Source organism: Geotrypetes seraphini, chromosome 1 (genome assembly GCF_902459505.1).
Source record: "Geotrypetes seraphini chromosome 1, aGeoSer1.1, whole genome shotgun sequence".
Taxonomy (NCBI): Eukaryota; Metazoa; Chordata; class Amphibia; order Gymnophiona; family Dermophiidae; genus Geotrypetes; species Geotrypetes seraphini.
Window position 1 is genome coordinate 410,681,377 of NC_047084.1, and position 22,649 is coordinate 410,704,025.

The 22,649-nt window shown below is 48.1% G+C and overlaps 1 protein-coding gene across 3 annotated transcripts in view; it reads left to right on the forward strand.

The window, feature by feature from the left end:
• The first annotated feature begins 428 nt into the window (after positions 1-428).
• The window catches only part of RAD23B (RAD23 homolog B, nucleotide excision repair protein), a 245,740-nt gene continuing 223,519 nt past the window's right edge, over positions 429-22,649 (forward strand). The window contains exon 1 of one of the 3 annotated variants that reach the window (XM_033918631.1): positions 429-493. Coding sequence is in view for 1 of the 3 variants with exons in the window: in XM_033918623.1 (XP_033774514.1) it covers positions 862-927 (66 nt within the window). In the remaining 2 variants the exon portion in view is untranslated. The other 2 variants (XM_033918623.1, XM_033918639.1) reach the window with 2 other exon arrangements.

The following is a 22,649-nucleotide window of genomic DNA, read 5'->3' on the forward strand; positions in this document are numbered from 1 at the left end:
AGCACTACCATTCTTCTCAGAGACATGATCTTGGCAACTAGGGAGTTCCATTTGTGAGAATATGTCTGCCAGTTTGTTCTGGGATAACACCTGTTACAGGAAAGTAACTGTGCTGACTGAACCGTGTCTGTGTTATAATTAGAAGTCGTGAACAACAACTAAGTCCCTGGAAAACCAGGTATTAGATCAGAACTGAGAGCCTCACAGGTAATTGGATTTTACCCACATTATGCTACTAACACAGCTCCGTAAAATTCCTATTCCGTTTTTTTATTCCGTTAGGTAAAAACCACGCGCACGCTCTGGGGTGAAGGGCGGAGACGAGGCGTGCGCGCCCCACCAATCGACTGTTCAGGATTAGGGAACCCTTGGCCACGTGATAAAACAACTCTCCCTGCACCCATCCCTCCGTTTCCAGAGGAGGAGAAAAAAAACAGAACGCTGGCGCTCTTTCTACGCATGCGCAGTGACGCCGTGACGGGCGTTCTGTCGCGTAAGTCTTTCTGCTGGCTGCTCGGTGCGTGATGGCGGCTGCGGCCTGGCCATGGTGATGAGTTTGCGAATTCCCGTCCTGGCGAGGGGAGACGAGAAGCCGTAACGAGCCTTCTTTCCTCCAGTAGGAATTATCGAGGGGAAACTTTGGTTCCCATTTCTTTATTTTAATGTGAAGGGACAATAAAGGCAACGACGCGACAATACAGAATTAAAAATAAATAATAATAATAATATAAAAATAAAACCTCAACTGCACAAACCAAGGAGCAAAAGGAAATCGTAGAGGGAAGCTGTGGGATATCGCCGCCGTTCCCCCAAAGTAGACCGACACAGCGAGAGAGACGCACACTTAACCACGACGGCGCCATGCAGATCACACTGAAAACCCTTCAGCAGCAGACATTCAAAATCGATATTAATACGGACGAAACGGTAATGTATCCTGGGGGCTGGCTGGGGCATGGAGGAGTGAGGGGTTCACGGATTGTAGAGGTGGCAGGGAGCATACAAACTCCGGCGTGAAAGATAGCCGGAGAGGTAGTATGGGAAGGTAGAGGCAGCTGGTAGGGCACTGGCCGGTGAGCAGCGGTGTAGGACGTTTTCTGCAGGCCTTTGATATTTTCTGACTTAAGTAGTTGTTTTGCGCGGCCTGAATCTGCTGGCATGATTCTTTCCACTGTCAAGGGTCAGGCCGCAGGCAGCTCTATGAAGTACAGTACTTGAAGTGACCATGAAAAAGCAGGATGGCGCCTTTAGCGTTATTATTCTGTGTCCCCCCCCCCCCTCCAAATCGGCTGTCCCGAGGGCGCTGTGGTGACGTCATGAGATGGCGGCCTGTGAATGCTTGGCCCTAAAAATGGACAAACAAGGGTAGGAATGAACACAGCAGTAAAGGTCTGTAGGAAGATGCCTGCCAGTCCCTGAATATGGAAATGGGACGAAGTTTCTGGTTGGGAAATGTATTTGAAAATTTAAAGTTTGAATACATTAAAGTGACAGTTTTAGCGGGGAGGAGGTAGACTTTAAACAGCTACCCCTCCCCTATTTAGAATCTTTTGAATGGTTCCTTATGCACTGAATGTGTTTTGGTACATTTTAAGTGATGGTTAAAAGAAAAAGGGTGGATTGCCTAATACATTAGGGATTCAGTTAAAATTGTTTTTATTCATTGTAAAAATGGATTTAAGTGTAGGGAAAAAGGTAGTAAAGTACCTTGTAAAATAATTTATGCTTGTTAGGTCTTGGATTTGCTTCTCAAAGACCCGTGGATGCTTAAGAGGTGTAGTGAATTGCATATATCTATTCATCCTGAATGTAACTTAACCTTGAACTAGTGCTGTAAAGGTGTGAGTAAAATTCAGTATTATTAACTGCACGTAAATAATACAGTACAGTGTAAGAATTAAATCAAGTTCTTGATATTACATTTTTAAGCTAGATCTTGTGGTGGTTAGAGGGAAGAGGTGAAGGATAGGAACATAAGAATATCCTTAATAGTCAGACCAATGGGCCATGAAGCCCAGTAGCCTGTTCTCATGGTGGCCAATCCAGGTCACTAGTACTTGGCCAAAACCAAAAGAGTAGCAACATTCCATGCTACCGATCCAGGGCAAGCAGTGGCTTCCCCATGTCTTTCTCAATAACAGACCATGGACTTTTCCTCCAGGAATTAGTCCAAACCTTTTTCAAAACCAGCTATGCTATCTACTTTTACCACAACCTCTGGTAGGTTGGCTATAGAGAGAAGAGATGTCTTAAGTTTCTTTTGGAAGTCAAGGTAAATAGTGGGTTGTCTTAGGTATTTTGGCGGCTCCAGATAAGAGCAGTTCCAGATAAGAGGTCCTTGATATTCAAAGGTAACTTCAAACATCTTCCACCAAACTTGTTGAGGTGATGGGAAGAATAGTTTGAAGTGTTGTGATACTCATGAATTGAAGGAGGAGTGTTGGACTTTAATATCAGAAGTTACTCCATTCAAGTTTTCACAACTGGATTCGCTTTTTTCATGAGCAACCAGTGCATTTGTTCTAATAGTGGACTTGCCCTCTTGTACTGATTAATTTTGAAAATGAGTCTGGCAGCAGTGTTTTGTAGTAGTTGTAGTCTCTGTAATGCCACAATGTAATGAGTTACAATAGTCCTGGTATGGTATTAGGAGTGATTATTCTACTGTCCTGAAACTGTCCTGGGTTAGGGCCTGGCTTATTATCCTCAATTGTCTCATCTTAAAGAATAATTTTTGCGCTAGTGAGGTGATTTGTGTTGAATTCTAGTTGGAGCCTAGTGTAACTCCCAGTACTTTGGAGGAATTTTCTATCTTTAGTCTCTTGCCTGTGGACAGTCTAGTTATGTGTTAGGTAGAGAGTTATAGTCTCCAAACCATAATATTCTTGTCTTTTGATTTCTTTAGTTTGAGGAAGTTTCTCATCATTCATGAACTTAGGTTGTCGATAGTGTTTTTCAAGTAATTTAGGGTATTATCAAAGGATTTTTGGCAATACAATGAATGAAGATATCAGCTGCATAAGAGAGGATGTGATCCTTGGTTGAGGGCAGATTATTTCCCAGAGCTCTCAAATAGATGTTAAACAGTGCAGGTGGGTTCATAGTCAAGCGCACCGAAGAAAAACAGTATTTTAAGGGGCTCTGATGGGGGATGTTGGTGGGGAACCCCCCCCACTTTACTTAATAGAGATCGCACCGGCGTTGTGGGGGGTTTGGGGGGTTGTAAACCCCCCTCATTTACTGGAAACGTAACTTTTTCCCTCTTTTGTAGGGAAAAAGTGAAGTTTTCAGTATAATGTGGGGGGTTACAACCCCCCACAATGCCGGTGCAATCTCTGCTAAGTAAAGTGGGGGAGGTTCCCCCCCACACCCTCCTTCGGAGCCCCTTAAAATAGTGTTTTTCTTCAGCGTGCTTCTGCCAATACTGATCACTTTTTAACAACCCCCTCCTCAATATTAAAAAAGTTATTTTTAGTAATAATCCATGAGTCACACAATAAGGATGCACCTAGGAAAAGGCAGCCTCTTAAACACTGCACTGAGCACTAGAACACCAACAAACAACATTGTAAAACTAAACAAGCCAGATCCTGCACAGTCCCTGTAATGTCAATGCTAAAAGAAAACCATGTCCTTTTCATACACACTTGCCCAATATGGAATAATCACAAACTAAAAATAGAAATATGTAGACAAAAAAACTGAACTGCCAAGAAACCAGACTCTACATACAATGCAACACCACAGAAACAGAGTGACACATGTCCCCTAATACTGTGCAAAATGTAAAGACAGTTGATGTAAATTTGAAAAAGGTGACAATGCAACACCACAGAAACAGTGACACATGTCCCCTAATACTGTGCAAAATATAAAGACAGTTGATGTAAATTTGAAAAAGGTGATACATAACAATCACCACTTTACAAATTAACAAATATAAATAAAAGAAATAACGAGAAATAAGAAAATACAATTTTATTGAACTAATCCATTTTTCAATTAGGTTTCAGAGGCCAAATGTTTCTTCTAAAGAGTACAGTATAATGCTGTTATGGTATCCTGTCCTGACCTGAGCAAAGGGGTTTAGTCCAAAAAAATGCCTTATTTCCATTTCCTATTTATAAACTTTTATCAATACAGTTACTTGATTCTAAGTAAAGCAACAAAAAAATTATTTCTACCTTTTGTCGTTTCTGCTTTAATCATCTTCTCTTCGCTCTCTTCTTTCTATTCAGCGTTTGTCCTCTCTCCCTTCCATGCAACATCTGCCCTCTCTCTTTGCCCCTTCCACCCAGCCTCTGCCCTCTCTCTCTCTACCCCTTCCATCCACTGTTCACCCTCTGTCTCTTCCGTATGACATCTTCCCTCTTTCTATGTCCCTTCAATAAACTGTATATCCTGTACCCTTTCTCTCCTTTGTACATGATTCATTTCAGCTTCACCCCCCTCCCCTGTACTCCGGCATCTCTCTCTTCTCCTTTCCTTCCTTCCTTTCTTCCCACTCATCCCCATGATTTGGCATCTCTATCCCCTTTCCTACCCCCATGTCCTGGCATCTCTCTCATCTCCTTCTCTTCCATCTCTGCCTCCCTCTCCATGGCCTGGTATCTCCTTTCTTTCCCTCCCTCCCATGATCTTGGTATCTCTCTTCCCCCAGGCCTCCTTTCCATCTGCTTATTTTTTCTCACCTCATTTCTTGTTCAGTGCCAAACAGACAGATAAAAAGATGGGAATGGATCTTTCACCTTCAGCTGTCTTCAATTTGTCTGCCTCCTTCTCAAATCTGTTTACCTTTTCTTCTTCCCTTTCCTTCATGTGCAGTACATCTCCCCTCTCTCTCCTCACCCTGTAAATGCAGACTTTCTCCCTTCTTTCCATGTGCATTTTCCCTCTTTCTGTCCTCCTATCCAAATGCAGAATTTCCCCTTTCACCCATTTCTCTCTCTCTTTACCCCACCTAGCATCTTCCCCATCTCTCTTCCACCTTCTCTCCGACACCCAATTTTGGGTAGCCAGAAATCCAAGTTGGTGGGCATAAGAACCCCACCCCACAGGCAATCTAGTCTCTTCCTCTCCCACCTGGGTGATCTGGTCTCTCAACTCCTCTGTTGCCACCGTGACCGTGTACCTTTTAGGATTCATATCTTCATTGGCAGCAACCAGTGTGACCAATACAATGTTTTTTACAATCTATGCAGATAGGAAGTTGTGTCTGATGGAAAGCTGTGGGGCTGGTTCGAACAGTATTAGTCATGCTGCTTGCTGTTGGTGAAGATCTGAACTTTAAAAAAAATATGCAGGAGGGAGAGGTTTTTGGAGTTTTTAGCTAGCAGGGCCTGGGGATCCCGTCCATCTAGATCAGAGATGTTTGGCTGCTGGGTGGGCCTGGGCCAACCCATGGCTATGCCACTAGGTCTATGTCTTTTCCTGCCCTGAGGGAACAGCTCCTGTTTCCCTGCCCTCCTTTGCTCCTGTCTCTCCCTGACCCTCTTGCTCCTGTTTCTCTTTCTGCCCTCCCTTACTCCTGTCTATCTAGTTTTCCTTCCCCAAGCTACCAATCAGCATGCAGCTGTTCTTTGTCCTTTCCTCACCCCATTGCCATCTCTGCTAGCCAGTATTAATTATAAGCAAAGCTGCTGCAGGATTGCAGCTCTCTGCCTGCTGGCTGTCTCCTCTGGCCGGTCCTGTTTCCTCTGCTGTGGCCTCTTTCTCTGTCTTCTCCCATGGCTGCTTTCTATGCCCCCCACCTCCTCTGCTGCAGAGAACCACAACTGCTTGCTCCAGGCTGTCTCTTATTAACCCCCCCCTCCACTCCAAATCACATCAGTAAACTAAAGTTTCAAGGCACATAGACAGAGGCCCATTTACAGGCGCGTACAGTGTCATGCAAGGCTCTGCGAGACGCTTTGTAGGCTTGTGCTCTCCTTTCTCGGACTCGCGCGAGGTCAACGGCAAAGTTGGGACTGGACAATAGAAGATTCGCTGAGGAGCCCCAAACACAGAGACGTGAATGAGATGCAAGCCGTGGTGAGAGACAGCTATCAGGCACGGTCCCCGCCGCTTCAGCCTCTCAGAAACCCAATCCGCTTCCTTCTCCTCCACTGTGCTTTGGCTTTGAGGTCACCCACCGCGGCAAAGGAAGTTGCGGCAGCGGGGTAGCTAGCTCCATTCCAGTTGGAAGCAGCTCTTCAATGTTGAGCAGCGGTAGTAGTAGGATTCGCGACAGTTGACAGCCGGGCGCTCACTTAAATTAGCTGGGCGGAGCGCCCGGCTAAAAGGCACTAGGGAGAACACTGCCACCCAATTGGGCAGGAAAATCAAATTGAAAAATCGATTCAATAGGCTGAATTGAATCGAAATTTTTTTTCCTGAATCGGGCAGCACTACTGGCCAGTACAAAAACTTTAATTTTGTTTCTCCTCATCCATTCAGGTGTAAATTTAATTTTGTGCTTTGGATCTTTGTTTTGCATTTTAATTCAATTATACTTCAGCTTACAGGTGATTGGACATTCTTAAGAATATTCTGGTATAGTAAAGAATTCATAGTTCTTTTGATTAGATGCTGGTTCTAAGTATGCTAAGGAGTACCTCGAAGTCATGCATCTCCCTCAACCTCCTGCAGAGTCACTTAAGCTTCCTCTTCACAAGCTTTTGTCTCAGACTTTCACACGTTGCCTGGAGACCCCTTATATCAGGGGTAGGGAACTCCGGTCCTCGAGAACTGTATTCCAGTCGGGTTTTCAGGATTTCCCCAATGAATATGCATGAGGTCTATTTGCATGCACTGCTTTCAATGCATATTCATTGGGGAAATCCTGAAAACCCGACTGGAATACGGCTCTCGAGGACTGGAATTCCCTACCCCTGCCTTATACCATTCCTGCTGTTCCAGGTAAATTGGACTCCAGGTTTGAGAATTCACAATTGTCTCACCAATCCCTTCTTGTGGAGTCCTCCTTAAAGAGATCCCATCCTTCCAGAGTATATGCTACTGTTACTCCTGGAAGGGAGGGGAAAACTATGGACAAGTTTAGACGTCTACTTTATCAGAATGCTATGATGTCCTCCAAAGTCCTTAATTATAACTTTAAATTTGTTACTTATCTAAAGTTTCTCATTGACCTACTTCCTGGATACACAGAAGCATTTCAAATTCCAAGAAATTATTGCTACTCTGTCACAACTCAGATTACATCTTCTTCAATCCTCTTATGATGCCTTTGAGTTGTCAGCCAGGGCCACTGCTTTCTCTGTAGCAATGCGACGCTTAGCATGGCTTCGTACAATTGACATGGACCCTAATCTTCAGGACTGCCTGGCTAACATCCCTCGTGCAGGCAATAACCTTTTTGATGAATCCACAGATGCAGCCACCAAGAAATTGTCTGAACATGAAAAATCTTTTGCTTTCATTGTCGGGCCTAAGCCAGCTCCTGTGAAACCTTCACGTTCTCCTCCAATTTTCCAGAGGCGTTATACTCCGAAGGCGGCTCCTTACAATCGAGCGCATCCCAAGAAACAGCAGCAACAGAAGCAGCAGAAACCTCAGCCTTCTGCTGCACCTAAGGCTACTCAGCCTTTTTGACTGTTTAAAACAGAGCATAACCTCCATCGTTCTGTCTCTGTCCTCTCTTACCCCCATAGGAAGTCGTCTCCATCATTTTTATCACCGATGGGAGACAATTACATCCGACCTCTGGGTGCTGTCAATCATCAGGGAAGGATACTCTCTTCGTTTCACTCAGGTTCCACCAGAGCTTCCTCCAAGAAAGTATCCTTCCAGACTGCCTTTCTTCAGGAAGCTCAAGTTCTGCTTCGTCTCTGTGCCATCGAACCAGTTCCTTTGGAACAGCAGAACAGGGAGTTTTACTCCCGTTACTTCCTAGTTCTGAAGAAGACAGACGATCTGCGACCCATTCTGGATCTCGGGGTTCTCAACAAATTTGTAGTCAAAAAAAAATTTTGCATGTTGTCCCTGGCGTCCCTTTACCCCCTTCTAGATCAGAATGACTGGTTATCCCAGGACAAGCAGGCAGGTATTCTCACTAGTGGGTGATGTCATCAGACAGAGCCCCGATGCGGACGTCTCACAAGCATACTTGCTTGAAGAAACTTCAGAAGTTTCGAGATGCCTGCACCGCGCATGCGCGAGTGCCTTCCCGCCCGATGCACCGGGCGTGTCTCCTCAGTTCTTTTCTTTCCGCGGAGCTGAGAAGTTTTGCTTCAACTCTGCGCTGAGTGAACCCTTGTTCTTGCCTTCTAGTGCTTGCGGTTTTGAGGTTATTTCTCTTATCGTGTGTTATATTCTGTCGTTTTATTGTTAAAAAAAAAAAAAATTTCCATAGATTCGACTGGGTCGGCCGCGTGGCTGGGGCCCCGCAGCATCGATCTAGCGGCGGAACTTTTTCGGCCTATGTCCCGGCCTGTTATCAGTTTTAAAAAGTGTATCAAGTGCCAGCGCGCGATTTCGTTGACGGACCCGCATCGACGCTGTTTACAGTGTCTCGGGCCTCAACATCTTCCGAAATCGTGCCGGCCTTGTTCCACTCTAACAGCACGTGCTTTCAAACGTCGCTGTTTCCTGTGGGAGTTGATGTTCGGTATGGAGGCTTCCAAGGAACCTTCAGCTTCGACCAGCGCTTCGCCTTCGACGTCGGCATCTGCTCCTGCTGCATCGGGTCTTTTGAAACCGGCTTCCTTCGTTCCGGTTTCGACCACGCCTCCTGCTCTGGTGCCTTCTTCGGTCTCAGGTCAGGTAACTCAGCAGACCGTTCCCCCGGTGGTTCTTAAAGTGCCTAAGGCTTCTAAGGCCAAGCACTCGACCACCCAGGACCGCGAAGACCGTGCAGGGGGTCCCATTTCAGATGCAGCTCCCCCCTTGTCGGCTTCGATGCGGTCGCTCATGGAAGCCCACTTCCTCGAGCTCATGACTACCATGGGCCCCAAGTGGCTTGCCACAATCCAGCATGGGCAAGCGGAATCCCCTCGTGGGGTCGAGCCGTCTCCTCCTCCGCCTCGCCGCTCGCTCTCACTGCTAGACGAGGAGGCTCGGCGTTTGGCTGCCAGTTCATCGAGGCGCGCTTCGCTTGGTGAGATACCGCCTCTGGAACCCATTCCCGCCTCGGGCGGAGACAATTGGGATCTGCCTCCGAGTAGCCGAAGCCCGGTGCGTCATCGGGAGGATTTCTTCCAGAGCCCCTTGCCTGCCAAGCCGTCTCTCGACCCGTGGAATGCTGCTCGAGAGGCGTCGACCCATCCTCCTCTTCGCTCTACAGCCTCCAGCCCCATCTACTCATTGGAGGCCTCTGGGGAGCCATCTTCACATCGTCGTTCCAGATCTCCTTCGAGACGGAGGGAGGGGCACCGCTCCAGGCATTCTTCAAGGCATTCGTCCAGACATTCTACCGTCTTGCCTCAGAAGAAGCTTCCTCATATGGTATATTCATCTTCGGATGTCTCGCCTCCTCCGGGCCCGGAGTTCGAGGATACCCTCAGGTCGTTCTCTCCTTGTAGATCCCATGTCTCCTTGGATCAGGAGGCCTCGACTTCATCGAGTCTGTCTCAGCGTCCTGTGTTGGCGGACCAGCTGTCTTTTTCATCTTTTCTGCGGCAGATGGCAGATGATCTCGACATCACCTTGGCTCGGGTTCCCGCTACTCCAAGGAGTATCTTGATACCATGCATCTGCCTCATCCTCCTGCTGAGTCTCTTCACCTGCCTCTACACAAGCTCCTCGACCAGACGTTCATGCGTTGTTTTGAAACTCCGTACTCCATTCCTGGCAAACTGGATGCCAGGTATCGCACGGTGCATCATAAAGGATTTGAGGGCTCCCAGCTCTCCCATCAGTCACTGTTGGTCGAGTCCTCCCTCAAGCGATCTCATCCGTCCCAGGTGTATGCCTCAGTGCCTCTGGGCTGAGAGGGGAGGACCATGGATAAGTTCGGGAGGCGCATCTACCAGAACACGATGATGGCTTCCCGAGTTCTCAATTACACCTTCCATTTTGCCACCTATTTGGAGTTCTTCCTTCCAGTGCTTCGGAAGTTTATGCCTTACATCGACTCTCAGGCTCATTTTGAATATGAGGAGGTCGTCGCCTCACTGTCCCAGCTGCGTCTTCAATTGATGCAATCCTCCTATGATGCGTTTGAGCTCTCGGCACGGGCTGCCGCCTGTTCCGTGGCCATGCATCGCTTGGCATGGCTTCGGACCATTGATATGGACCCAAACCTCCAGGACAGGCTTGCCAACGTCCCGTGTGCAGGTGCGGATTTGTTTGATGAGTCCATCGAGACCGTGACGAAGAAGCTGTCGGACCATGAGAAGTCATTCCAGGCCATCCTTCGTCCGAAGCCTAAGCCTGCTCAGTCTCGACCTTCTCGACCGCCCTTGATATACCAACGGCGTTACACTCCAAGGCAGGCTCCTGCTGCGAGGCAGCCGGCGAAGAGACAGCCCCCGCAGAAGTCTCAAAAAAACCTCAGCCTTCTGCTGTTCCCAAGGCTCCTCAGCCTTTTTGACTCTTGTCGGGAGCATAACCAACACCGTTCTGCTGTCCCCTGTCTTCCCCATTGGGGGTTGCCTCCATAATTTTTACCATCGATGGATGACTATAACCACCGACCTTTGGGTCCTTACCATCATCAGGGAAGGATATTCTCTTCAGTTCCATCGGGTCCCCCCGGACCATCCTCCAAGAGAGTATCCTTCCAACTTGACCCAGACCGCCCTTCTTCAGGAAGCTCAGGCTTTGCTCCGGCTTCGGGCCATCGAGCCGGTCCCTGTGGACCAACACAACCGGGGGTTCTACTCTCGGTACTTCCTTGTTCCGAAGAAGACGGGCGACCTGTGTCCTATTCTGGACCTCAGGGTCCTCAACAAGTTCCTGGTCAAGGAGAGATTTCGCATGCTAACCCTAGCTTCTCTGAACCCCCTCCTCGAGCAGAATGACTGGTTATGCTCTCTGGATCTAAAAGAGGCCTACATTCACATTCCCATTCATCCGGCCTCTCGCAAATTCCTCAGATTTCGGGTGGGACATCTTCATCTGCACTATCGAGTGCTCCCTTTTGGCCTGTCCTCGTCTCCCAGAGTTTTCACCAAGTGTCTGGTGGTGGTGGCAGCTGCACTTCGGAACCATGGTCTTCAGGTGTTTCCCTACCTCGACGACTGGCTCATCAAAGCTGCCTCGGCTCCAGGGGTCATCTCGGCGACCCAAAGGACTATTTGGTTCCTGCAGAGTCTGGGGTTCGAGATCAACTTCCCAAAATCTCATCTGCAAGCTACCCAGTCTCTTCCCTTCATCGGGGCGGTTCTGGATACTATCCAACTCAGAGCATTCCTTCCTCCACCTGGAAGCTCTTCTTCATCTCTGTCAGTCAGTGTCTTCTCGCCAGTCCATCTCAGTGAGACATATGATGGTTTTCCTGGGCCACATGGCCTCTACGGTTCATGTGACTCCTTTTGCCAGACTTCACCTCAGAATTCCTCAGTGGACCCTGGCTTCTCAGTGGACACAGGTGTCGGATCCTTTGACTCGTCACATCCTGGTCACTCCTGCTCTTCAGCAGTCTCTACGTTGGTGGATGATCTCTTCCAATCTATCCAGAGGTTTGCTGTTTCACACTCCTCCCCACCAGAAGGTTCTCGCGACCGATTCCTCGACCTATGTATGGGGGGCTCATCTGGACGGTCTTCGCACTCAAGGCTTCTGGACCAGTGCGGACCGGCTGTGCCATATCAATCTTCTGGAACTCAGGGCAATTTTCAGTGCTTTTCAAGCTTTTCAACATCTGCTTCACGACCTGGTGGTCCTCATTCGCACGGACAACCAGGTCGCCATGTATTATGTCAACAAGCAGGGGGGCACGGGATCGGCCTCCCTCTGCCAGGAAGCTCTCAGAGTCTGGGATTGGGCGATTCACCACAACACCTTCCTCAAAGCTGTCTACATTCAGGGGGCAGACAATGCCTTGGCGGACAACTTGAGTCTTCTCCTCCAGCCTCACGAATGGATCCTCCATTCCAAGCCCCTTCATCTCTCAGTGGGGGATGCCTCAGATAGACCTCTTTGCGGCTCCCCACAACTTCAAACTGCCTCAATTCTGCTCCAGGATCTACACTCCTCATCAACTCGAGGCAGATGCCTTTCTTCTGGACTGGAGGAATCTCTTTCTATATGCGTTTCCTCCGTTTCCTCTCATTCAAAAGACTCTGGTCAAGCTGAAGTCCGACCATGCCACCATGATTCTGATAGCTCCTCGGTGGCCCAGACATCCTTGGTACTCCCTTCTACTTCAACTCAGCAGCAGGGAGCCATTCCTTCTTCCAGTGTTAACTTCATTGCTTACTCAGCATCAAGGATCTCTGCTCCATCCCAACCTGCAGTCTCCCCACCTGACAGCTTGGTTCCTCTCAACGTAACTCCTCTCCAGTTTTCCAAAGCGGTGAGGGATGTGTTGGAGGCTTCCCGGAAGCCTGCTACTAGACAATGCTACTCCCAAAAATGGACTAGATTTTCTACCTGGTGTGTTTCTAATCGTAAGGAGCCTCAACGAGCCTCCCTCTCTTCTGTGTTGGACTATCTTCTGCACCTATCTCATTCTGGCCTCAAGTCTACATCGATACGAGTCCATCTGAGTGCAATTGCGGCTTTCCATAAGCCTCTGCATGGGAAACCTCTCTCTGCTCATCCTGTGGTTTCCAGATTTATGAAAGTACTTTTCCATGTCAATCCTCCTCTCAAACCTCCTCCAGTGGTTTGGGACCTCAATGTTGTTCTTTCTCACCTTATGAAACCTCCTTTTGAGCCTCTCAACAAGGCTCCGAGTCAGTGAGCTTCAGGCCTTAGTGGCGGATCCGCCTTTCACAGTATTCCATCATGACAAGGTGGTCCTCCGCACTCATCCGAAATTCCTGCCTAAAGTGGTCTCTGAATTTCATCTCAACCAATCCATAGTTCTTCCTGTGTTTTTTCCAAAGCCTCATTCTCATCCTGGAGAATCAGCTCTTCACACTCTGGACTGTAAACGTGCTTTGGCTTTCTACCTGGATCGCACCAAGCCACACAGAACTGCTCCTCAACTTTTCGTCTCCTTTGATCCGAACAAGTTGGGACGCCCTGTCTCGAAGTGTACCATCTCCAACTGGATGGCGGCTTGCATCTCTTTCTGCTATGCCCAGGCTGGATTACCCCTTTCCTGTAAAGTCACAGCCCATAAGGTCAGAGCAATGGCGGCCTTTGTAGCCTTCCTTAGATCGACACCGATTGAGGAGATTTGTAAGGCTGCCACTTGGTCCTCGGTTCATACCTTCACTTCTCATTATTGTCTGGATACTTTCTCCAGACGGGATGGACAGTTTGGCCAAACAGTATTGCAAAATTTATTCTCCTAAGTTGCCAACTCTCCCACCATCCCATTGGGGTTAGCTTGGAGGTCACCCACTAGTGAGAATACCTGCCTGCTTGTCCTGGGATAAAGCAATGTTACTTACCGTAACAGTTGTTATCCAGGGACAGCAGGCAGCTATTCTCACGTCCCACCCACCTCCCCTGGGTTGGCTTCTCTGCTAGCTATCTGAACTGAGGAGACACGCCCGGTGCATCGGGCGGGAAGGCACTCGCACATGCGCGGTGCGGGCATCTTGAAATTTCTGAAGTTTCTTCAAGCAAGTATGCTCGTGAGACTTCCGCATCGGGGCTCTGTCGGATGACATCACCCACTAGTGAGAATAGCTGCCTGCTGTCCCTGGATAACAACTGTTATGGTAAGTAACATTGCTTTATGCTCTTTGGATCTCAAGGAGGCTTATACTCATATTCCCATTCATCCAGCCTCCCGTCAATATCTCAGATTTCGGATGGGGAATCTGCATTACCAATACAGAATGCTACCCTTCGGCCTGGCTTTGTCTGCCAGAGTGTTCACCAAGTGCTTGGTAGTGGATGCTCTCTTCCAATCTCTCCAGAGGCATGTTGTTTCAAACACCCCCTCATCAAAAGGTCCTCAACAGATTCCTTGACCTACGCTTGGGGGGCTCATCTCGATGGTCTCCGTACTCAAGGCCACTGGACCAGTACGGATCATCAGTGTCGCATCAATCTGTTGGAACTCAGAGCGATCTTCAATGTTCTCAAAGCTTTTCAATATCTTCTTCATGACCAGGTAGTCCTCATTCGTACGAACAACCAAGTCACCATATACTATGTCAACAAACAGGGGGGATGGGATCTCCCTCCCTTTGTCAAGAAGCTCTGAAGGTTTGGGACTGGGCAATTTCTCCCAACACCTTCCTGAAAGCTGTCTACATCCAAGGGGCGAAAAACTGTTTGGCGGACAAATTGAGTCGTCTTCTACAACCTCACGAATGGACACTCAATTCCTCTTCTTCATCACATTTTTTCACAGTGGGGAACACCTCAGATAGATCTCTTTGCAGCTCCCCACAACCACAAACTGCCCCAGTTTTGCACCAGGATATATTCTCCTCATCGCCTCAAGGCAGATGCTTTTCCACTGGAATGGACAAATCTTTTCTATATGCATTCCCGCTCATTCTCAAGACTCTCGTCAAGTTGAAGAACGACTATGCCACCATGATTCTGATAGCTTCTCGGTGGCAGAGACAACTTTGGTACTCCTACTTCAACTCAGCAGCAGGGAGCCATACCTTCTATCAGTTTTTCCGTCTCTGCTTACACAGAGTCAAGGATCTCTACTTAATCCCAACCTGCTCTACACCTGACAGGTTGGTATTCTCAACATAACTCCTCTTCAGTTTTCTCAACCTGTAGAAGACATTTTAGAGGCTTCTAGGAAGCCTGCTACTAGACAATGCTACCACCAAAAATGGATTAGATTTTCTAAGTGGTATATTTCTCGCGATAAGGAGCCTCAAGATTCCTCCTTATCTTCTATTCTAGATTATCATTTGCACTTATCCACCACTGGCCTCAAGTCTACATCGATCCGAGTCCATCTCAGTGCAATTGCTGCTTTCCATCAGCCGTTACTTCCTTATTCCGAAGAAGACGGGCAATCTGCAACCCATTCTGGATCTCAGGGCTCTCAACAAATTCCTAGTCAAAGAAAAGTTTCGAATGTTGTCCCTGGCATCCCTTTATCCCCTTCTCGAGCAGAACGACTGGTTATGCTCTCTGGATCTCAAGGCGGCCTACACTCATATCCCCATTCATCCGGCCTCCTGTCAATACCTCAGATTTCGGGTGGGGAATCTGCACTATCAATACAGAGTACTACCCTTCGGCCTGGCCTCGTCTCCCAGAGTGTTCAAGTGCCTGGTAGTGGCAGCAGCTCTAAGGAATCATGGTCTTCAGGTATTTCCCTACCTCGACGACTGGCTCATCAAAGATTCCACATCTCAAGGAGTTATTGTAACAACCCAATGGACTACCTGGTTCCTACATAGTTTGGGATTCGAAATCAGCTTTCCGAAATCCCAACTTCAGCCCTCTCAGAATCTACAGTTCATTGGAGCTGTTCTAGACACTGTCCAACTCGGAGCATTCCTTCCGCAACAATGTCTGGAAGCTCTTCTTCAACTCTGTCACATAGTGTCTTCCCGCTCTTCCATCTCAGCGAGACACATGATGGTACTTCTGGGTCACATGGCCTCCACAGTACACGTGACTCCTTTTGCCAGACTTCACCTTAGAATTCCTCAGTGGACCCTGGCATCTCAATGGACACAAATTTGCAACCCTCCTTCTCGACACATTTCAGTTACTCCTTCATTGAAGAAGTCTCTCCGTTGGTGGATGCTCTTTTCCAATCTTTCCAGAGGCTTACTTTTCTAAACACCTCCTCATCAGAAGGTCTTCACGACAGACTCTTCGACCTACGCTTATGGCGCTCATCTCGCTGGTCTCCGTACTCAAGGCCTCTGGACCAGTATGGATCGTCAGTGTCATATCAATCAGTTGGAACTCAGAGCGATCCTCAAAGCTCTCCATGCTTTTCAACATCTGCTTCACGACACAATAGTCCTCATTCGGACAGACAACCAAGTCGCCATGTATTATGTCAACAAACAAGGAGAGACAGGGTCTGCCTCCCTTTGTCAAGAAGCTCTGGAGGTTTGGGACTGGGCAATCCGCCACAACATCTTCCTCAAAGCTGTCTACATTCATGGGGCAAAGAATTGCTTGGCGGACAACTTGAGTCATCTACTGCAACCTCACGAATGGACTCTTCATTCCTCACCTCTTCTCCACATTTTTTCACAGTGGGGAACGCCACAGATAGACCTCTTTCCAGCTCCCCACAGCTACAAACGGCCTCAGTTCTCCTCACTGCCTCGAGGCAGATGCTTTTCTTCTGGAATGGACAAATCTTTCCCTCTACGCATTTCCTCCATTCCCTCTCATTCACAAGACTCTGGTCAAATTGAAGAACGATCATGCCACCATGATTCTAATTGCTCCTCGGTGGTGCAACCCTGGTACTCCCTTCTACTTCAACTCAGCAGCAGGGAACCATACCTTCTACCAGTTTTTCCTTCTCTGCTTACACAGAGTCAAGGATCTCTGCTTCATCCCAACCTGCAGTCTCTACACCTGACAGCCCGGTACCTCTCAACATAACCCCTCTTCAGTTTTCTCAATCTGAAAGAGACGTTTTAGAAGCTTCTAGAAAGCTTACAATGCTATCACCAAAAATGGACTAGATTTTCTACATGGTGTTTTTCTCATCATAAGGAGCCTCAGCATTCCTCCTTATCTTTTGCACTTATCCAATTCTGGCCTCAAGTCTACATCTATACAAGTCCATCTCGGTGCAATTGCGGCTTTCCATCAGCCTATTGAAGGGAAACCCCTCTCTGCTCATCCGGTGGTTTCCAGATTCATGAAAGGACTTTTCAATGTCAAACCTCCTCTCAAACCGTCTCCTGTGGTTTGGGACCTCAATGTTGTCCTTACTCATCTCATGAAGCCTCCATTTGAACCAATTGATAAGGCTCATCTGAAGTATCTCACTTGGAAAGTGTTGTTTCTCATTGCTCTCACATCTGCTCGAAGAGTCAGTGAGCTGCAAGCTTTAGTTACTGACCCACCATTCACGGTGTTCCATCATGACAAAGTTGTTCTTCGTACTCATCCGAAATTCCTACTTAAAGTGGCCTCAGAATTTTATCTCAACCAATCCATCGTACTTCCAGTGTTTTTTCCAAAGCCTCATTCTCACCCTGGAGAATCAGCTCTTTATATTCTGGATTGTAAACGTGCTTTGGCCTTCTACTTGGAACGCACCAAACCACACAGAACTGCTCCTCAACTTTTTGTTTCCTTCGATCCAAATAAGTTGGGCCATCCTATTTCTAAGCGTACCATCTCCAACTGAATGGCAGCTTGTATCTCTTTCTGTTATGCCCAGGTTGGATTACCCCTTCACAGTAAAATCACAGCCCATAAATTCAGAGCAATGGCAGCTTCAGTAGCTTTCCTCACATCTACACCTATGGAGGAAATTTGTAGAGCTGCTACTTGGTCCTCGGTTCATACCTTCACTTCTCACTATTGTCTGGATACTTTCTCCAGACGGGATGGACAATTTGGCCAAACAGTATGACAAAATTTATTCTCCTAAATAGCCAACACTCCCACTATCCCATTCTGGTTAGCTTGGAGGTCACCCATATGTGAGAATAACTGCCTGCTTGTCCTGGGATAAAGCACAGTTACTTACCGTAACAGGTGTTATCCAGGGACAGCAGGCAGCTATTCTCACAACCCACCCACCTCCCCTGGTTGGCTTCTCTGCTAGCTATCTGAACTGAGGAGACTTGCCCTGCGCTGGGCGGGAAGGCGCACGCGCGGTGCGGCTGACTCAACTTCTACGTTTCTACAAGCAAGTCTGCTTGCGAGGCTGTCTGCATCCAGGCTCCATAGATGACATCACCCATATGTGAGAATAGCTGCCTGCTGTCCCTGGATAACAACTGTTACGGTAAGTAACTGTGCTTTACTGCTCATCCTTTGATATCCATATTCATGAAGGGGTTTTTCAGTGTGAAACCACCTCTCAAGCCTCTACCTGTATTCTGGGACCTTAATGTGGTTCTTTACAGTTTGCTGAAACCACCATTTGAACCAACCAATGGCCACAGCTCATTTCAAGTTTCTTACCTGGAAAGTGAACATAAGAACATAAGAAGTTGCCTCCACCGGGATCAGACCAGAGGTCCATCGCACCCAGCGGTCCGCACCCGCGGCGGCCCATCAGGTCCATGACCTGTCAAGTGTTTCCTGCCCTAAAAAAACCTATCCTTACTTCTATCTGTATCCTTCAATCCCCTTTTCCTTCAAGAATTTATCCAAACCTTCTTTGAATCCCTGTAGTGTCTTCTGCCCCACCACAACCTCCGGGAGTGCGTTCCATGTGTCCACCACTCTCTGGGTGAAGAAGAACTTCCTGGCATTGGTTCTAAACCTATCCCCTTTCAGTTTCTCCGAGTGCCCCCTTGTACTTGTTGTTCCCCACAGTCTGAAGAATCTGTCCCTGTCTACCTTATCTATGCCTTTCAGGATCTTGAAAGTTTGTATCATGTCTCCTCTAAGTCTCCTCTTTTCCAGGGAGAACAGCCCCAGCTGTTCTAGCCTGTCGGCATATGAAAGGTTTTCCATACCTCTTACCATTTTCGTCGCTCTTCTCTGGACCCCCTCAAGCAATGCTATGTCCTTCTTGAGGTACTGGACACAGTACTCCAGATGCGGGCGCACCATTGCACGGTACAGTGGCATGATGACTTCCTTTGTCCTGGTCGTGATACCCTTCTTGATGATACCCAGCATTCTGTTTGCTTTCTTTGAGGCTGTCGCGCATTGTGCTGATGCTTTCATTGTTGTATCCACCAGCACACCCAGGTCTCTTTCAAGGGTACTTACATCTAGCAATGTTCCCCCCATTGTATAGCTGAACATCGGGTTCTTTTTCCCAACATGCATGACCTTGCATTTCTCTATATTAAAACGCATCTGCCACTTTTTGGCCCACTCTTCCAGCTTCGTTAGGTCCCTTTGCAGGTTTTCACAGTCTTCCGTGGTTCTAACCCTGCTGCAGAGTTTGGTGTCATCTGCAAATTTGATAACCTCACATTTCGTCCCTGTCTCCAGATCGTCTATAAATATATTGAACAGGAGCGGTCCCAACACCGACCCCTGCGGAACTCCGCTCGTGACCCGTTGCCAGTCTGAGTATTGGCCCTTCACTCCAACCCTCTGTTTTCTGCCCGCCAACCAGTGTTTAATCCATCGGTATACATCCCCCTCCACTCCGTGGTTCCACAGCTTCCTAAGCAGCCGTTCGTGGGGTACCTTGTCGAAAGCTTTTTGGAAGTCGAGGTAAATTATGTCTATGGGTTCCCCTTTGTCTATCTGGCTGTTTATTCCCTCAAAGAAATGTAGTAAGTTTGTGAGGCAAGACCTTCCCTTGCAGAAGCCATGTTGGCTCTCCCTCAGCTGCCCATTTTTTTCCATGTGCTCGCAGATGCTGTCCTTAATAAGTGCTTCCATCATCTTACCCGGAACCGAAGTCAAGCTCACCGGCCTGTAGTTTCCCGGGTCTCCTCTTGATCCTTTCTTAAAGATAGGCGTGACATTTGCTATTTTCCAGTCCTCCGGGATCTCCCCAGTTTTCAATGATAGATTACATATTTGCTGGAGTGTTTCCGCTATTTCCTTTCTCAGTTCTTTTAGTACCCTTGGGTGGATTCCATCCGGGCCCGGTGATTTGTCGCTTTTTAATCTATCTATCTGTCGTAGGACATCCTCATGGCTTACTTCTATTCGCTCCAGCTTTTCATCTAGATCCCCACTTATAATCTCCTCAGGTTCTGGTACATTGGATGTGTCCTCGCTCGTGAAGACCGACGAGAAAAACTTGTTTAACCTGTCTGCTACCTCTTTTTCCTCTCTTACCACTCCCTTTCTGGTTCCATCATCCAACGGTCCCACTTCCTCCCTTGCCGGTTGCCTCCCCTTCACGTACCTAAAGAACGGTTTGAAGTTTCTCGCCTCCCCAGCCAGCTTCTCTTCGTATTCTCTTTTTGCTTCCCTAACCACTCGGTGGCACTCTTTCTGGTGTTTTTTGTGTTCCTTCCGGTTTTCCTCAGTTTGGTCCTTTTTCCATTTTCTGAAAGATGATTTCTTGTCGCTTATCGCCTTCTTCACTTCCTTTGTTATCCACACCTTGTTTTTTGTTTGATTCTGTTTGCGCCCTTTCCTAAACCTGGGGATGTACATGTTTTGTGCTTTTTGCACCGTGTTCTTGAGTAGGGACCAGGCTTTCTCTACGGTCTCCATCTTCCGTGAGCTGTTTCTGAGTTTATGTCTCACCATTTTCCTCATAGCTTCGTAGTTCCCTTTTCTGAAGTTGAGTGCCATCGCTGTGGTTCTCTTCACTTTTGATGTTCCCATTTCTAGTTTGTACTGGATCATGTTGTGATCACTGTTTCCTAGTGGCCCTACTACTACCACCTCCTTTGCGGGGCCCCCTAGACCGTTGAGGATTAGGTCAAGAGTGGTATCTCCTCGTGTCGGTTCCTGGACCAGCTGCTCCAAGAAGCAATCCCTCACAGCCTCCAGGAACTTTGTTTCCCTCGCGCTGCTGGAGTGTCCAATGCTCCAGTCTATCCCAGGGTGGTTGAAGTCTCCCATAACCGTCACCCTTCCGCTTTTGCATTCCTGCCTCAATTCTGCTTCTAGGTCATTGTCACTTGTTTCTGGCTGTCCAGGTGGGCGATAATAAAGTCCCAATTTTGTGTCGGCTCCCTTTCTTCCTGGTAACTTAACCCATAGCGATTCCAAACCTTCTGCCCTTGTTGCCGTATCCATCCTGGTCGAGTGAATGGAGTCCTTTATGTATAGCGCTATTCCTCCTCCCTTCTTACATGTCCTGTCTTTCCTATAGAGTTTATAACCTGGTAGTACTACGTCCCATTTGTTGTCCTCAGACCACCATGTTTCTGTGATTCCAATTATGTCTAGGTCCTCTTTGTTGGCCATGACTTCCAGCTCTCCCATTTTGGTCCGTAGACTCCTTGCATTGGCGTACAAGCAATTTAAGTTTTGGTTTTTTACTTTCCCTGTTGTTCTTCCTTGTGGGTTGATTCTCTTGTCGTCCCCTTCTTGGGGTGCCAGCACCTGAGTCCCATTTTGTTCGTCCCCTTCCCATGGTGTGATGTCTTTGTCCTCAGCTGTCTTCCTCATTTCTGCATGTCCTTTTAGTTCCTGCTGTTTTTCCTTCTTTTCGCTCTCTAATTTCACTTGTTCCTTGAACTCCTGTAGTTCGTCTTTGAGTTCTTTTTCGCAATTTTCCCGCTTGCCTTGGAGGCCTACTTTGCATTTTTCCCTTTCAGTGTCTTCCTTTGATATTCCTTCCCGAAGCGTCGACACCAGATCGACTGTCAGCTTTCCCCCTCTCCTCAGTTTAAAGCCTTGTCTATTGTGCTCTTGACGTTATTTGCCAGCATTCTTGTTCCTGTCGTGCTCAGGTGCAGTCCGTCCCTCCTGTAGAGCTTGTTCTTACCCCAAAAAGTTGACCAGTTCCTTACAAAGTGGAAGCCTTCCTCTTCGCACCATCTCCTCAGCCATGCGTTTATGGCTTGCAGCTCGGTCTGCCTCCTTACATCTGCCCTCGGTACTGGCAGGATCTCTGAGAAAGCTATCTTCCGTGTCTTCAGCTTCAACTTCCTTCCCAGGGTCTGGAACTGCTCGGTTAGCGTAGTCCTGCTGTAATTTCTTCTGCTGACGTCGTTTGTTCCAACGTGGATTATCACCGCTGTCTCCTCTGTCTCCGCTCCTTCTAGGATCCTCTCGATTCTGTCGGTGATGTCCTTCGTTCTTGTCCCTGGGAGACATGTCACTAGCCGGTCCTCTCTCCCTCCTGCTACGTGACTGTCAACTTCTCTCAGGATTGAGTCACCCACTATGACTGCAGATTTCCCCTTCTTCAGTTTCCTTTTTGGTCTTAAGTCTGTATCTTTGGTGTGGTCCTCTACTTCTCCCTCAGAGTTCTGGTGGGTCTTGGCCCCCTCTCTCTGCTCGGGTATTCCACAAAGTCCTTCTCCCCCGGCGTCTGGTGGATTCCGTCCTCCATCTGGTGGATTCTGTCTTTCATCAGTTGGGTCCTGTCCGACTTGCTGGTGATCCTGTACCCCCACCATCCTGCAGGCCTCCTCGATGAATTTCTCGAGCTCCCTAACTTGCTCCTCAATGTGGCTGTCTCTGGTGGGGTCCTCAGTTGCCCAGCACGGTTCTTCTAAAGCACGGAGCCCCTCCAGCTCCTGGACCTTGACCTGCAGTCTCCCGACCTCATTCTTCAGGCTTTCCAGTTCCTGACACCGACTGCATATGTACGCCTGCCTCCCGGAGGGGAGGTAGTCATACATATGACACTCTGTGCAGTATACTGGGAAGCTCCGCTGGGTGCCTACTGCCTCCATTTCTTCTTCTCCTTTCTTTAGTCTCTCAGTGTGTGTGAGGTGTAAAAGTGGTGCGGCTGCGCGCTGTTGGCTCCCCCCCTTTTAAGGGGGAGTCCGGGCGCTCCGACGCTACTGGTGACTCGTGGGGGGTGGGCGGAGCTTTCTCTCGCCGCTACCCCACTCTGCCTGCCTTTGCCTGCT